The sequence below is a fragment of the Bos taurus genome, chromosome 21, assembly GCF_002263795.3.
Source record: "Bos taurus isolate L1 Dominette 01449 registration number 42190680 breed Hereford chromosome 21, ARS-UCD2.0, whole genome shotgun sequence".
NCBI classification, from domain to species: Eukaryota; Metazoa; Chordata; class Mammalia; order Artiodactyla; family Bovidae; genus Bos; species Bos taurus.
This window is the reverse complement of record NC_037348.1, coordinates 26,973,354-26,989,282: the sequence shown is the minus strand read 5'-3', so window position 1 is coordinate 26,989,282 and position 15,929 is coordinate 26,973,354. Positions and strand designations below refer to the sequence as shown.

Sequence of the window (15,929 nt, the reverse complement as noted above, 5' to 3'; positions counted from 1 at the left end):
GCCTGAAGCAGAGACTGCGCTAAATAATCTGTTGAGAATGAATTCCAAGTGTCTGAGAAAGCAACTGCACTCTCTGTAGATTGACAAATAGAAAATTGGTGGTGGGGTGAAGTGTTATTCACTCAGTCATGTCTGACTCTTTGCAACCCTATGGACTGTAGCCCACCAGGCTCCTCTGTCCATGGGATTCTCCAGTCAAGAATACTGGAGTGGGTAGTCATGACCTCCTCCAGGGGATCTTCCCAAACCAGGGAGATTGAACCCATGTCTCCTGTACTGGCAAGCAGATTCTTTACCACTGAGCCAATAGGAAAGCCCCGAGAGGTTAATTACCTTTCCCCAAACCAAGTAGCCCATTCATCTTAGAGCTAAGGTTCCATCTCAGTAGCCAGACCCTGCAGCCCTGGGGTCTTGGTCCCTATGCTCCACTGCCTTTCTTCTGAAGTCGGAGACACTTTAATGGAACCTAACCAAATGGATCTCAGGCTTCCAGCCTCTCGGCCGTATCTTCCTCCTGGAGCTAGAAAAGTCAGAAATGTGCCTTTGACTTGCTTCTCTTTCTTTTAAAAGAAAACCACGTGTTTATTCTCTTCTGCCAAAGTTACAACAGAGCTGAAGCTTTGCCAGTGTTGACTTAAAAAGCTGGGCTGAGGGGTTAAAATCCTTTCCCCTGATGCCTGTTTGTTTATGTTTCCGGAGTGAAAGAAGGAGGTTGTTATAAGAAACCATCTGATCCATTGCAGAGGCTGTACCTGCGGCAAGGCAGGGAGTCTGGCCCGAGTACCTGGCGCCCCTCTCAGCACTTAGATCCGAGAAGGCTCTGAGGGGGTCCCTGCTCCAGAGACTTGTTCTCCTGTCTCCCCCAGACGCTGAGCAGCATCCCCTCCTGTTCTGCATCCTGTTAGAAGCGGAGCACAGCCGTGGGGACTCTGACAACTCTGGACATTTGACATCGATGCTCTTGCCCCTGAAAGTTGCCAGGACCCCTCACAGAGGAAGGAAGGGCAGGTACAAACCGGCTGCCCTAGCCAGGGCTTTCTCTCATCCCCTTTGGGTGGTCCTGCAATAAAGCCCACCCTTCACCTTTCTGACAAGCAGCCTAATGAGCACTCAGCCAGCCTCCGTGAGGACAACGCAGACAGACAGGGAGGGACTGCACCACACACACACACACACACACACACACACACACACAAACACAACACAGTATAACCCCAACGATGCTTTTCCATGCTTCCACTCCTCTGGGAGAACGTCAAAAAGAAAAAGTCAAACTCTCCATCTCCACCTCCCCGTGATTCAGCCCCACTCACCATTCTCCTTTCGTGGGAAGACCCTCTTCTGCAAACTCATGTCGGGGGGCTCTGAGGATGTGGGAGAGCAGTGACTGGTCCCTCTGGGTTCGGATCAAGAAGTCTTGGGGGATCAACAGCAGCTTCTAGGGCTGGGAGTATTTGAATGGGAGTTAAAATTACAAAGTAACTCCTCGTTAGAACTGTTTCTCCCCCCGCCGGCAGGGAGGGAAGAAAAAAAAATCCCCTTCCCTCTGCCAGCAAATCTTTAACGTCTCAAAACAGTTGCTTCCAACTCCTGCCCTCCTTGCGAAGCGAATGTGTAGAAGGCGATGTAATTTCACTGAATCAAGCCCTCAGATCACAAGCCTTTTCCTGTACCACAAACAGAAATGTAAAACCTCAAACTTTCCCTTGGACTGGGAGTCCGTTGCGAGCGGGCAGAACACGATGCTCTCTGAGGTCTAATGTATGGAAAACGTGCTGAACTTTTCAGATCATCCCAAGGGCTGGAGTCCGTTCCCCCACAACTTCCCACCCTCAATCTTTTTTTTTTCTTCTTAATGAGTTCTGGTGTGTTTATGTCATTGCAAGGGACAAACACGACACCTCCAGTCCTTGCCCAAAGTCGAAGTGATTCATTTTCTCCTTCACACACGCCACACACACACAGCGCCTGTTGAATCCCAGTGAAAACGGCTTTCATAAAATCCGCGCGAGGCTGGGGTGGAGTGAGGCGGGGTGAATGCAGTCTGTGTCCTGCGAAGGGCAGTTGGGCTCGGGGGAAGGTGGAGGCTGACTTGAATCAAGACAAACAGAAGGCGCCCTTACTCCCGCCCTTGTCAAGAGGAGGAGGGATGAAAGAAAAGTGGACACAGCCCTGGGGAACTGGGCTCCGAAACTCCCAGTGTTCTCTGCCCAACTTCCCCTTGTTAGCCTTCCCATACCCTGAAGGATCTATTTTTAGACTTGGACAAGGCATACTATTATTTTAAATGACCAATTTGATTGCTGGGTTAAAGAAATCTTTGGATTCCCCCCACCAGAAAGACCAAAAGAATATACCGTAAGTGGGCAAAGAGTCGGGGCCGAAAGCTGGGGAAGAATGTGATGGTTTTCAGGACACGGCAATGTGACAGCAGACGCAAGTAAAAGCCTGCTATGTTTGATCGAGAAAAAGCCACCAGGGAAGCAGGAGTGACAGACCCTGAGCAGGAGTGTCAGCTCCTGGGTTACCTGTCGCCTGCCAAGTGGCCCAGGTCTTCTAGGGGTGAGCCCCCGCCATGGACGCCTCTGGCCTCCTGACCGATGTCACTCCCCCATTCAGAGCCTTTTAAAAAATACTTATTTGGCTGCACCGGATCTTAGTTGCATGAGGGATCTCGTTCCCTGACCAGGGATCAAATCTGGGCCCCCTGCCTTGGGAGCGCAGAGTCTTAGCCACTGGACCACCAAGAAAGTCCCCGTTCATAGTCTTTTTTAAATAAAACTTTTTAAATTTTTTATTGGGGTGTAGCCAATTAACAATGCTGTGATAGTTTCAGGTGAACAGCAAAGGGACTCACTCAGCCATACATACACATGTATCCATTCTCCCCCAAACTCGCCTCCCATCCAGGCTGCTGTATAACATTGAGCAGAGTTCCCTGTGTTATACAGTAGGTCCTTGTTGGTTATCCACTTTAAATATAGCAGTATGCACAGGTCCATCCCAAACTCCATAACTATCCCTCCCCCATATCCTTCCCTCTGGCAACCATAAGATCCTTCTTTAAGTCTGTGAGTCTGTTTTGTAAATAAATTCATTCTTATCACCTCTTTTTAAAGATTCTGCCCATAAGGGATGTCAAATAACGTCCCTCCTTCTCTGTCTAACTTCACTCAGCCCCACTGTTCAGTCTTGAATCACCATCACTCAATTAAACCACCTCCAGGTCACTGTGACCACTCCGCCTCCCCACCTCCCTCAAATAATCATTTCTCTGGGCAGTGCTCCAGGGTGCCAGGGGGAAAAAAATGAAAAAAAAAAAAAAAAAACAACTCTGCTGTGAGCACCTGGAGTCAGAAAAGTTCCCTGAGGGTCATCCTTCTCCCAGGATGAGGGTTTGGATCCAGAGCTGGCATTTCCTGCTGCCTGCTCTACCTTGCTCGTAGTAACCAACTGACTGCCCAGGCCATGGACCTGCAGCATGCTGCAGGTACTCTATGCACAAAGAACCACGAGGGCCAGACACTGGCCTTGCATTCTAGTGGTTCCCAGGAGCGTCAGCAATGGGAAGCCAGCTAGACAGGGGAATAGTCTGCAGAAACTAAAATGATGTAATAAAGATTTATTGTCATAGAAGGGCTTTCCTGGTGGCTCAGGGGTAATGAACCCACTTGCTAGTGGCAGGAGAGTTGGGTTTGATCCCTGGGTCAGGAAGATCCCCTGGAGAAGAAAATGGCATCCTGCTCCAGTATTCTTGCCTGAAGAATTTCATGGACAGAGGAGCCTGGGGCTATAGTCCATGGACTCGCAAAAGAATCAGACAAAACTGAGCGACTGAACAACAACATTGTCAGAAATGTATTACATCACTAAGTGAATTAAATCAGGTAACAAACACAGAGTGTGTAGTGTGATCCATATTTATGAAGCAAAATTAAATTTGGAGAACTAAAATTGAGGGATGTGGGGGCGGGGGGAGTACTTCCCTGGTGGTTCAGTGGTTAAGACTCTCCACTCCCACTGCAGGGGCCACAGATTCCATCCTGGTTGAAGAACTAAGATCACACACGTCAAAGCATAGCCAGAAAAAAAAAAAAGAAAGAGGGATTTTTCTTTTTCTTCATGGGCTTCCCAGTATCCATTAAGTTTTCCAATATCCATTAGGTTATTCTCAAAGTCAGAGAATAGCAATAGCTTTCAATTCATAACACTTATAGGATGGTAGAAACATTTTTAAATTAAAAAAAATTTTTTTAAGTTAAATCACTGGCTTTGGGACTCCAAAGTAAACTTTGTTAAATCAATAACAAAGACTATACTTCTGAGGTCATAGCTTTTGATCATATGAATTAAGCCTTTGACAAAGGAATTATTACTTGATTAGTAGGCAGAAGAGTGGCCCCTCCAAAGATGTCCACATGCTATTTTTAGGGACCTGCGAACATGCTATATTACATGCAAGAGGGGATTAAGGTTGCTAATCAGCTGACTTTAAAATAGTGGGACAAACTGAGACAGTAGAATTGACCTTTACACACTACCATGTGTAAAATAGCTAGCTAGGGGGAAGCTGCTGTATAGCACAGGGAGCTCAGCTCAGTGCTCTGTGATGACCTAGAGGGGTGGGATGGACAGTGTGGGAGGCAGGCTCAAGAGAGACGGTATATATATATATATATATAGCTGATTCACTTTGTGGTACAGCAGAAACTAACACAACAATGTAAAGCAACTATATTCCAATTAAAATAAAATAAAGGGATTGTCCTAGATGGCCCAGGTGGGCCCAATAAAGTCAGAAGTGTCCTTAAAAGTGGGACAGGGAGGCAGAAGAGGAGGTCAGAGTTAGACAGAGTCTTGAAGAAGCGACACTGCTGTCTTTGATGATGCAGATGGGGGCCATAAGCCAAGGATGGAGATGGCCTCCAGGAGCCAGCAAAAGCAAGGGAAAGGATTCTCCCCTCCAGTGCCCAGGTAAGAATGCTAACTCCGCCAACACTTTTCATTCTACCCCATGGAGACCCAATTTGGACTTTTGACTTCCAGCACTTTAAGATAGTTTGTGTTTGTGTCTTTTAATCAATTTATTTATTTATGGCTGTGCTGGGTCTTCACTGCTGCGCTGAGCTTTCTCTAGTTGCAATGAGCAAGGGCTACTCTCTAGTTGCGGTGCTCAGGCTTTTCACTGCAGTGGCTTCTCTTATTGTACAGCATGGACTCTAGGGCATGCAGGCTTCAGTAGTTACAGCTCACAGATTCTAGAGCAAGTGCTCAGTAGCTGTGGCGCTCGGGCTTAGTTACCCTGTGGCACATGGGATCTTCCTGGAGCAGGGATCGAACCCATGTCCCCTGCATTGGCAGGCAGAGTCTCAACCACTGGACCACCAGGGAAGTCCCTCTATGTATTGTTTTAAGCTACTCATTTTGTGGCAATTTGTTACCCCAGCAATAGGACACTGACACATTTGAATTTGTGTGTATTTTGTTTGTTTCTTCAATGATGAAAGCTTGGCCTGGAGTACAAAGAGCAAAGTCTGGAGGATACAGAGCACAAAATTTATACCATAAACCCACAGATTTGGGAAAAACACTTGATGATATAAGAGAGGCTATTTTCTTATTTGAAAGAAGATAAAAGTCTGCCCAACTGAAGGGAAAATGAGTTTCAAAGAACACATGGCTGCAGAGGAACTCCTCACTTCTGCCCCTTTGTGGTTGGCACCAAGACACTTAGATAGTACATATTAGGGATAAGACATAACACAGAGACCTGGGTCCCACTTTCTGCCTGAAATGCTAGGAGAAAAGAGCCTCATTTGAGTGTCCTGAGCCAACTCGGATTGGAAATGTTCACGTGGGATGGTTAGACCAAGATCCTGGAACAGTCCCCTGAGTTCCCATGGGAGGATAGAGGTAGGGTGGGAGAGAGGAGCTGAAAGTTCCCTGAAGAGGTGAACTTGGAAGAGATGCCCAGAATACCTGAAGGCCCCAGCTGACCCAGGAGCCCCGGGCGGCTGGATGTGGACAAAGCAGGGGGACCTTTGTGGTGAGAGAATAAGATCCCTGGATGGCCAACATGGAGAGGATGGAACCTCTCAGACAAAGGAGAAGCTGGCAGCTTCCTCTACAGAGAATGCCTCAAAGAGGGGACCACAGGCTCTGTACACGTTCCCCAGTGCCACCATCTCACATAATAACCAGGCAGGGAGACCCTCAACTGGCTAAGCAGGAACCCAGAGGAGACCTGACTAAAATCGGGAGTAAACCAGGAATGATTAAATTTACTTTGGATTAGCAAAATCCATTTTCCATCTTCAGGATTTGCCTGGTGGTCCAGTGTCGAAGACTCCACACTCCCAATGCCAGGGGCCTGGGTTCAATCCCTGGTTGGGGAACTAGATCCCACATGCCACAGCTAAAAGTCCCAAGTGCTGCAACTAAGACCCAGTGCAGCCAGGTAAATAAATATTTTTAAAAACCCACTGTCCAGAAAAATGGGGGTTAAAGAGTTAAGTTCAATAACAGAGAAATATGGAAAATTGCATTTTTTTCTGAAAATAGATTATTATTGATAGTATATCAATAAACATAAGTATATAAACATAAGTATATCAACATAAACAGAGATTATCTCTGGCTAGTGAGAGAGATTATAAATGCTTTTCATTTCTTTTTCTCTGCATTTCCTACTTTTCCAAAAGGAACACATTTATATATGTACAGATGTTAGAGCTGAACAATAAAGAAGACAGAGTGCTGAAGAAGTGATGCTTTCAAACTATGGTGCTGGAGAAGACTCTTGAGAGTCCCTTGGAAGGCAAGGAGATCAAAACAGTCAATCCTAAAGGAAACCAAACCTGAATATTCTTTGGAAGGACTGATGCTGAAGCTGAAGCTCCAATGCTTTGGCCACCTTATGTGAACAGCGGACTCATTGGAAAAGACCCTGATGCTGGGAAAGATTGAAGGCAAGAGGAGAAGGGGATGACAGAGGAGGAGATGGTTGGATGGCATCATCGATTCACTGGACATGAACTTGGGCAAACTCTGGGAGATGGTGATGGACAGGGAGGTCTGGTGTGCTGCAGTCCATGGGGTCACAAAGAGTCAGACATGACTCAGCGACTGAACAACGACAGTCCTCTCTGAAGACACCCCTAACCCAAGTGAATGGAGATGGGGTCAGATGACACAGTCTCAATTATAAACACAGAATATAAGAGAATACGAGGTTTCCCAGGTATCTCAGTGGTAAAGAACACTCCTGCCAATGCAGGAGACACACTCAGTCCTTAACTCAGCAAGATACCCTGGAGGAGGAAAAGCGCAGCCCATTCCAGCATTCCTGCCTGGGAATTCCCATGGACAGAGGAGACTGGTGGGCTACAGTCCATGGGGTCACAAAGAGTCGGGCACGACTTAGTAACTAAACTACCACATAGCTGATCCACTTTGCAGTATAGCAGAAACTAATACAACACTGTGAAGCAACTACATTCCAATAAAATTTAAAAAAAAAAAAAGCCTGGTTACCTCCTCCAAACTAGACAAGAAGGTAGGGAAGGAACTCACAAGTTGTCCACAGATTCTAGAGGCCACCCTCTGGCTGGCTGGCTGACCATGAGCTTCAGCCAGGCTGTGTGCTGCAGCTCAGGGAGCAAGAAGGACAGAAATAGCAGCACCAGCCCAGGCAGGGATGCAGGAAGCATCAGGGGACCCAGTGGGGCACAGAGATGACTTGGGAACCAGAACAAACTCGAAAATCTCATGGTAATCCCTGGGGTGTCCTGTCTTTGCTCTCCCTGGAGGTGATGGATAGGTAATAACCCCACTATTCGGAAGGTCATGTGAGTTCAGTCTTGCAGTGGAGAGATTACTCAGTGGTCCAGCTGAGGAGACCTGGGAGAGGCTCAGCAGGGATGCTGAAATAGACACTGACCGAGTCCTAAGCCAGGGAGACAAAGGACCACTGTCTGAATCCCACCTCTCCAGGGGGAACTAGATGTGCCTGGATAGATGCCAACTCAACAGAGGCCCAGGGTCTACCCAAGGCCAGGCATCCTCTCCAAGGCAGTCTGAAGTACAGGGAGGCAGCACCAAAGGCCAGAGCTTATTCTCAAGGGAAGTCCAAGAGCCAAGTTGTGAAGCCTAGATCCAGTCCAGTGTCCACAAGGCAGAGTGGGAGGACACTGGGGAGCTGAGGACGCAGAGTGGGGGAGGACTGGACTGGCTTAAGGGTCTGGAGCATGCTCAAGGAGGGACAGGAACCCCAGTGATGAGAACACACAGTGGTCCCCAACCTTTTGGGCACTAGGGATGGATTTCGTGGAAGATAGTTCTTCCACAGACTGAAAATGCCAGGGATGGTTTGGGGTTGATTCAAGCACATTATATATTTTTAATTAATTTATTTTTTATTGGAGGATAACTGCTTTACAATACTGTGTTGGTTTCTGCCATCCATCAACATGAATCAGCCATAGGTATATATAGGTCCCCTCCTTCCTGAACCTCCTTCCCACTTCCCTCCCCATCCCACCCCTCTAAGTTGTCACAGAGCACCGGTTTGAGCGCCCTGTGTCATATAGCAACTTCCCACTGGCTGTCTATTTTATATGTGGTAGTGTACAGGTTTCTCTGCTGCTCTCTCCATCCATCCCTCCCTCTCCTTCCCCCCGTCAACCTGTGTCCACAAATTTGTTCTCTATGTCTGTGTCTTCACTGCTATGAAGACAGCAGTCCTTCAGTACCATCTTTCTGGATTCCATATATATGCATTAACAAACAAGATTTGTATTTCTGGCTTACTTCACTCTGGATAATAGGCTCTAGCTTCATCCACCTTATTCGAACTGAGTCAAATGCATTCCTTTTTATGGCTGAGTAATATTCCATTGCATGTATGTACCACAGATTCCTTATTCAGTCATCTGTCAATGGACATCTAGGTTGCTTCCACGTCCTGGCTGTTGTAAATAGTGCTACGTGAATATTGGGGTACATGGACCACATTACATTTGTTGTGCACTTTATTTCTAATATAATGCCGCCGCTGATCTGACAGGAGATACCCACCAGTCCATGACCTGGAGGTTGAGGACCCCTGCTGTAGACTAGACTTCATGGAGGAGATGGCATTAAGTTTGATCTTGAAGGCAGTCTCACTCCCAGGCCACTTCACACCTCCTTCCCCTGACACTGGCCCCAGAGTCAGGAGAAACATCAGGGAGCCGTCAGGCTCCCTGCCGGCCTGGAGCTCTCTTGGTGGTTGTCTCTGAGTCTGTGCTGTCTGTGGGGGACACAGCAGCTGTTCCTCTAGGGCCATGGGTCCCCTTTCCTCTTCCTTCTGCTGTTCTAGTCTCTGATCCTCCCTAACCCCTGTCCTCCAAACCTTAATCAGCTGCTGTCCTTGTTCTCTGCAGGATTCCATTTGCAGTTAAGCAACTGGGGCTTCCCAGGTGGCACTAGTGGTAAGAACATACCTGCCAATGCAGGAGACACAAGAGATGTGGGTTCAATCTCTGGGTCAGGAAGATCCTCTGGAAGGGGGCATGGCAACCCACTCCAGCATTCTTGCAGGGAAAATCCCATGGACAGAGGAGCCTGGTATGCTACAGTCCTTGAGACTGCACAGAGTTGGACACGTCTGAGCACGCACAAAATACAATAAGGACAATGGGCTCAGGAGGGAGCCTCAGGAAATTCCAACATTTAAGGGATCAGCACTGGAAGAGACATGCAACATCAAGGCAGAGAAGAAACTAAAGAGAGAAATGAAAATTAAGAAAGTTCCAATACAGAAGCCAAGGGGAAGGGAGGGTCCGTTTTGTATTTTGTTTAGTCGTCGTTGGCTTTGGGACAAAAGAAATAAACTTCAGGAACCTCTGGCAAATCAAGTTGGCCTCCCGTCTTTCTTGGAGAAGAGACTAGCTTTTAGCATCCCCTGGAACGAAACAGCTGTCATTTCCAGGGTGCTAAGGAGGGGGATTGGGGCGGGAGGAGGGGTGGGGAGAGCAGATGGATATAACTAAACTGAGGATCTGGTCAGAGTTTCAACCAATTTCCCAAACCTAGTGCTAATTCGTGCAGCCCACAGTCCATTTCCCATAAATTGAAATCCCTGTGTATTTGAACGGAAATATAATCCACGTGTTCATGATTCATTTGCACTTTATGTAACCAAATGTTGGGCTGTCGCTGTTTGATGTCCAAGACACCATCTGAAGAATCTTTGCAGCCAGAAGTCATGAGTTGCCAGAGAAATGAAAAGGAGACAAGCCTTGGCCAGCCACATCCCTAATCGTAAAGCAGTCAGCAGGGAATGAAGAGGTACAGTGTGAAGGGGGCGCATCCGATATGTACTTATAGATCAGATATATGTTCCGTGCCTCAAGATGCAAGCATCTGATGCTAAACAAGCCACATCAACAAACAGGCAGCGCCCGCAGAGATGCTGTCGGTGATGTAACTGTTTTGGTTCCTGCTGAACATTTTAGATGATTTCCAACTCTGATATTATAAAGCTAAAACAAAAATCTTGTGTATCCGTTTTTGTCCACACCTCTTATTATTGCCTGATGATAAGTTTCCAGATATAGAATTACTGGATCACAGGAAAGACACACAGTGTTAAATTGTATTTCAGGAAAATTGCAAAGTTACTCTTTTATACCGGGCTTCCCAGGTGGCGCTAGTGGTAAAGAACCCACCTGCCAATGCAGGAGACATAAGAGACACGGGTTTGATCCCTAGGTCGGGAAGATCCACTGGAGGAGGGCATGGCAACACATTCCATTATTCTTAACCTGGAGAATCCCAGGGACAGGGAAGCCTGGAAGGCTATGGTCCATGGGGTCATAGAGAGTTGGACACCACTGAAGCAACTTAGCACATATGTACGCACCCTTTTACACACAATGGATGAACTTGTCTTTCTAACCGTGCTTTTTTAAGCTCTGTGCATTATCAAAGAAATAATGACGTATTAGAAAGTTATTAAACGTTGTGTTTCAAAGACTATTTTACATGGCATGCAAAGCTATTAATTATATAAATACAAAATTGCATAACTGAATAATAACTATATACAAGTATAAACTCAATTTTGTTTAAATTATTCCATAGTGTGATGTATATTCTATCACACAGAACAAAGTTTCAGTATATGAAAAGGTGCTCAACACCACTAATCATGAGACAAATGCAAATCAAAACCGCAATAGTATGTCACCTCACACCTGTTAGAATGGCTGGTACCAAAAAGATAAGAAGCAGCAGGTGTTGGTGAGGATATGGAGAGAAGGGAGCCCTTGTGCACTATGTGTGGGAATGGAAGTTGGTGCAGCCAGCGTGGAAAACAGTATGGAGGTTCCTCAAGAAATCAAAAATAGAACTACCACATGATCCAACAATTCCACTTCTGATATTTACCCAAAGAAAACAGAAACACTAGTTTGAAAAGATATATACACCCCTGTGTTCACTGCAGTATTTTTCACAATAGTCAAGACATGGCAACCAGTTAGGTGTCCATCAATGGATGAATGAATAAAGACAAAAAACTCTCTATATATACATACATACATACATATATAACACATATATATTTTGTTTATTTAGGGGCTTCCCTGGTGGCTCAGATGGTAAAGAATCAGCCTGCGGTGCAGGAGACCTCGGTTCCATCCCTGGGTTGGAAAGATCCCCTGGTGAAGGGAACTGCTACCCACTCAAGTATTCTTGCCTGGAAAATTCCATGGATAGAGGAGCCTGTTGGGCTATAATCCATGGTGTCGCGAAGAGTTGGACTCGAATGAGCAACTTTCACCCATTCACTTATTGCTATGTACACACACACAGTGGAATATTATTTACCCATAAAAAGAATGAAATCTTGCTATTTGTGACAACATGGATGGTCCTTGAGAGCAGGATGCTAAGTGAAAGAAGTCAGACAGAGAAAAATAGAGTATGATTTCTCTTATGTGTGGAACCTGAAAAAACAACACAAAAGAACCCCCAAGCTCATAGATACAGACAACAGATTAGTGGTGGCTGGAGGTTGGCAGCCAGGGTGGGGTGGTGGAAGGGGCGTGAGCAAAATGAGTGAAGGGAGTTAAGAGATATAAACTTCCAGTTATAAATAAGTTATGCGTGTGAGGTGCTTAGTCGTGTCCGACGCCTTTTGACTTCATGGATGGTAGCCTGCCAGGTTCCTCTGTCCATGGAATTTCCCAGGCAAAAATACTGGAGTGGGTTGCCATTTCCTTCTCCAGGGGATTTTCCCAACCGAGGGATCAAACTCGTGTCTCCTGCATTGGCAGGCAGATTCTTTACCTCTGAGCCACCAGGGAAGCCCAAGGTTAATAATACTGCCTTGCATATTTGAAAGTTACTAAGAATAGATTTTAAAAATTCTCAACACAAGAAAAACAATTCTGTAACTATGCCTGATGATGAATGTTAACTAGACTTAGTGTGGTGATCATATCACAATATATCCAAATACTGAATCACTGTGTACACCTGAAATTAATGTTGTATGTCAGCTGTAATTCAATAAAGAAAATTTTTTTCTTAAAGAATATCAGCTTCAGCTGCAATAACAAAATCAATCCTCAACTCTCAGCACTTTAATCCCAACAGAAGTTTATTTCTCATCAGCACAAAATCTGATGCAACCCAGGCCACTCTCCAAGGCAGCCCTTTCCAGGTGGTGACTCAGGGACCCAGGCTGTCTCCTTCCTGTGTCTCCACCATCTCAACACTAGTTGAATTCAGAGTTCCAGAACAGAGGACAAGAGAGCATAGAGACTTGGGCTTTTCAAGGCCTCAGGCCAGACCTGACATATGTCATTTTCATTCATGATCAACTGTCTAGAACTTTTCCTCTGACCATGCCCAACTGGTGGGCAGCTAGAAAGAGCACAAGGATGTTCAGTGAGCACTCAATGTCTCAGCTACAGTCTGGTCACCAAATATTCCTTTTCTCCCTTCTTGCAGAAAGAAAACACTTCCAGGACCCATCGCCCCATCAATTTATAGCCCCCAGCTCAAAAGATCAGAATCTCCAGCAGACACATGGGTCCTTGTATCAAGTCAGAAGCAGCTGCTCTCGGTTCTGAGAAGCATCTTTCTAGAGCAGGCATCGGCAAACTTCTTCAGGGCCAGAAAGTAAATATGTTAGGCTTGTGGGCCATGAGGTCTCTGCTACAGCTATTCAACCCTGCCATTGTAATACAAAAACAGTCACTGACACTCTGTAAATGAACGGGCATGGCAGAGAATGAGACGGTTGGAATGGCATCCCCGACTCAATGGACATGAGTTTGAGAAACTGCGGGAGATAGTGAAGGACAGGAAAGGCTGGTGTGCTGCAGTCCATGGGGTCATGAAGAGTTGGACACAACTGAGTGGCTGAACAACAACAACTGCTCTCAGAGGGCACTGCAATTATTTACTGCTTGTCAAGGACACCTTTTAGAAAGTTCTCCATTTTCCATTGCCTCCTTGGCCACCTGTGCAGTAGATGTTGGAAAGCCTATGTCCCTTGGGGGCTGCTTTCCTCAGCCTTTTTGATGCCTGTGCATGGTTGGAGTTTCAGGGTTCTTAGAGGGTTAAAAGTCTCAAATAATCACAGGCTTTCTAAGGCCAGGGTTCTTTTTTTTTTTTTTTTGGCAGTCTGACTCTCAGACCACTCAGTAGTCACTTTCCAGTTCCATCTTCCAGGAACCACACCCACTGTTCTTTCAAGACTTGGTTCCTAGAGCTGCTGTATTTGTTTATTTCATGTTCCCAAGCCTCTTTCATGCATTACAACAGTGGCTGCCTTCAGGCCACCTACAGCCACAAGCATGAAGTTCCTACCCTTCCTCTGTTTGCTCTGAGACATAAAAATCAGAGGGAAATTTTAATTATAGGTGTCAGGCCCACACCTTTCATTTGATTTTTGCCCTGCTTCCAACTGGACACGGCACTGGGTACCACACCCTGAATCTGAATTTGCCTTTGGCCACTCTGAAGTCTTTCTCAATCCCATTTCTGACGCTATCATCTCAAGGCGGTTCATTTTTCCAACTTTCATTTCTGGCCTTTCTCCATTCCCTGTTATTACTCTTGGAAATGAGTCGATTCTTTTCTCTGTGCATCTTTTCCTTGTAACACCTTGTTAAACATAGCCAGCAACAACTAATGCAATTACCACCATTCTGATTTTCCAACCACTTTCCCCAGAGCTACAAGTTCATTAAAAACCAAATGTGCCTTCCAGGTGATCACAGGAGACTAATCATAAATATTTCACCACTGCATAAGAGGGGCTGAGTGTTCCTCCAGCCCCATTTCCTTACTGCCATTTACCTAACCGATACATCGAGACACACTGCAGGTTTTTGTTACGGCAGCATTTTACTTTTACTGTCAACTTCTAAATTAGCCCGAATAAGCTAGGGTGTATTATGGGCATCCCCTAATTCAGTGGTTTAACACTTGCTTGCTCACATAAAGTCACAGATAAATCTGGCTGCATTCTGTGGTATATACAATATACATTAAGGTTTCCACCCAAGTGGGTAATGGAAGCCCCACTGGACCCTGCTATGGAGGGGTCCAGCGAGCCACAGCTAGATGCTAAGGCCACAGTCACCAGCCGACCCAGAGATTTTCAGTGGAAGCTGGGGATGGCTGTGAGCTCAGACAGTTGCAGATTACTTAAGTGTCCTTATGTTTCAAAGTGGCAGATCATTGAGGTCAAGTAAAGAACAAGTTTTTCTGAAATGACAATTCCACATTTTCCGAATTTCTACAGACTGTTCAAGGAAGTTGCTGTAATTATTGAAACTATGTGAAAACTGATTACTTGGTTGGTGAATTGCTACCATCGTTCTAAAATCATGGACTTCATGGGACTTCCCTGGTGGTTCAGTTAGGACTTCTCCTTTCAATGCAGGAGGTGTGGGTTTGATCCCTGGTCAGGGAGCTAGGACCCTACATGCCTTGTGGCCAAAAAAGAAACAAAGCATAAAACAGAAGCAATATTGTAAAAAAATCAATAAAGACTTTAAAAATGGTCCACATCCAAAAAAAATTGTTTTTTAATTAAAAAAACTACCACTAACTAAAAAAAAAAAAATGGACTTCACTTTCTGCAACAAAAACGGCCTAAGGATCAAATGATAAGTACTGAATGAAAATTACACCTTGGGTTTTCCATTTTTTAAATAATAGTAAAAAAGAATCAAGCAGGAAAAAATATAAAAATAAGATACATGTTAAGGAAACACACCAAAAATTAGGGAAACATTTTCTTTTCCTCAGTCATCCGCATTGAGTATTTATTACTTTGTAATCAGAATATGGACTTCCCATGTGACTCAGAGTTAAAGGATCTGCCTGCCAATGCAGGAGACACAGGTTTGATCCCTGGATTGGGAAGACCCTTGGAGAAGGAAATGGCAACCTATTCCAGTATCCTCGCCTAGCAAATTCCATGGATAGAGGAGCCTGGTGGGGTACAGTCCATGGGGTCACAGAGAGTCAGACACGACTGAGCAACTAAACAACAACAATCAGAAGAAGATTACGAATACTTAAATCATCAGGTTATTCAGCTACTTGGGAGATACACTTCTTAACAGTCCAGCTGACTTGATCCTTTGAAAACTGCATTCTCTATATGGGCCTTTCAAGAATCTCTTTCAAGATGATACACTATCCCTGAAATTATCACAACATTGTTAATCAGCTATATTCCAAAACAAAATAAAAAGTTAAAAAAAAAAGATTATAGAAAGAAACAACCCACCAGTTAAAAGACCAAAATATATACTTAAGTTTACCTTTACTCTTCATGGCACAAGGGATGAAGAACTGTGTCTTGGTGTTGAATGGTGGGCCTTTTATGCCTGTATATGTTTGTTCAGTGTAAAACACTC

The 15,929-nt window shown here is 45.3% G+C and overlaps 1 protein-coding gene and 1 pseudogene across 6 annotated transcripts in view; one reads left to right on the top strand and one right to left on the bottom strand.

Moving 5' to 3' along the window:
• Positions 1–15,929, bottom strand: part of IL16 (interleukin 16) — a 126,443-nt gene extending 110,514 nt beyond the window's left edge. For 4 of the 6 annotated variants that reach the window (XM_024981655.2, XM_024981659.2, XM_024981657.2 and 1 more), the window contains exons 1-2: positions 15,834–15,927; positions 1,314–1,444 (exon numbers count right to left, since the gene is read on the bottom strand). In XM_024981655.2, the coding sequence (XP_024837423.1) occupies positions 1,314–1,353 (40 nt within the window). In that variant the 5' untranslated portion in view covers positions 1,354–1,444; positions 15,834–15,927. Of the gene's footprint in view, positions 1–1,313; positions 2,047–15,833 lie in introns of those variants that run through there. The other 2 variants (XM_059878979.1, XM_024981656.2) reach the window with 2 other exon arrangements.
• On the top strand, positions 14,595–14,866 carry LOC100296800 (COMM domain-containing protein 6-like; annotated as a pseudogene).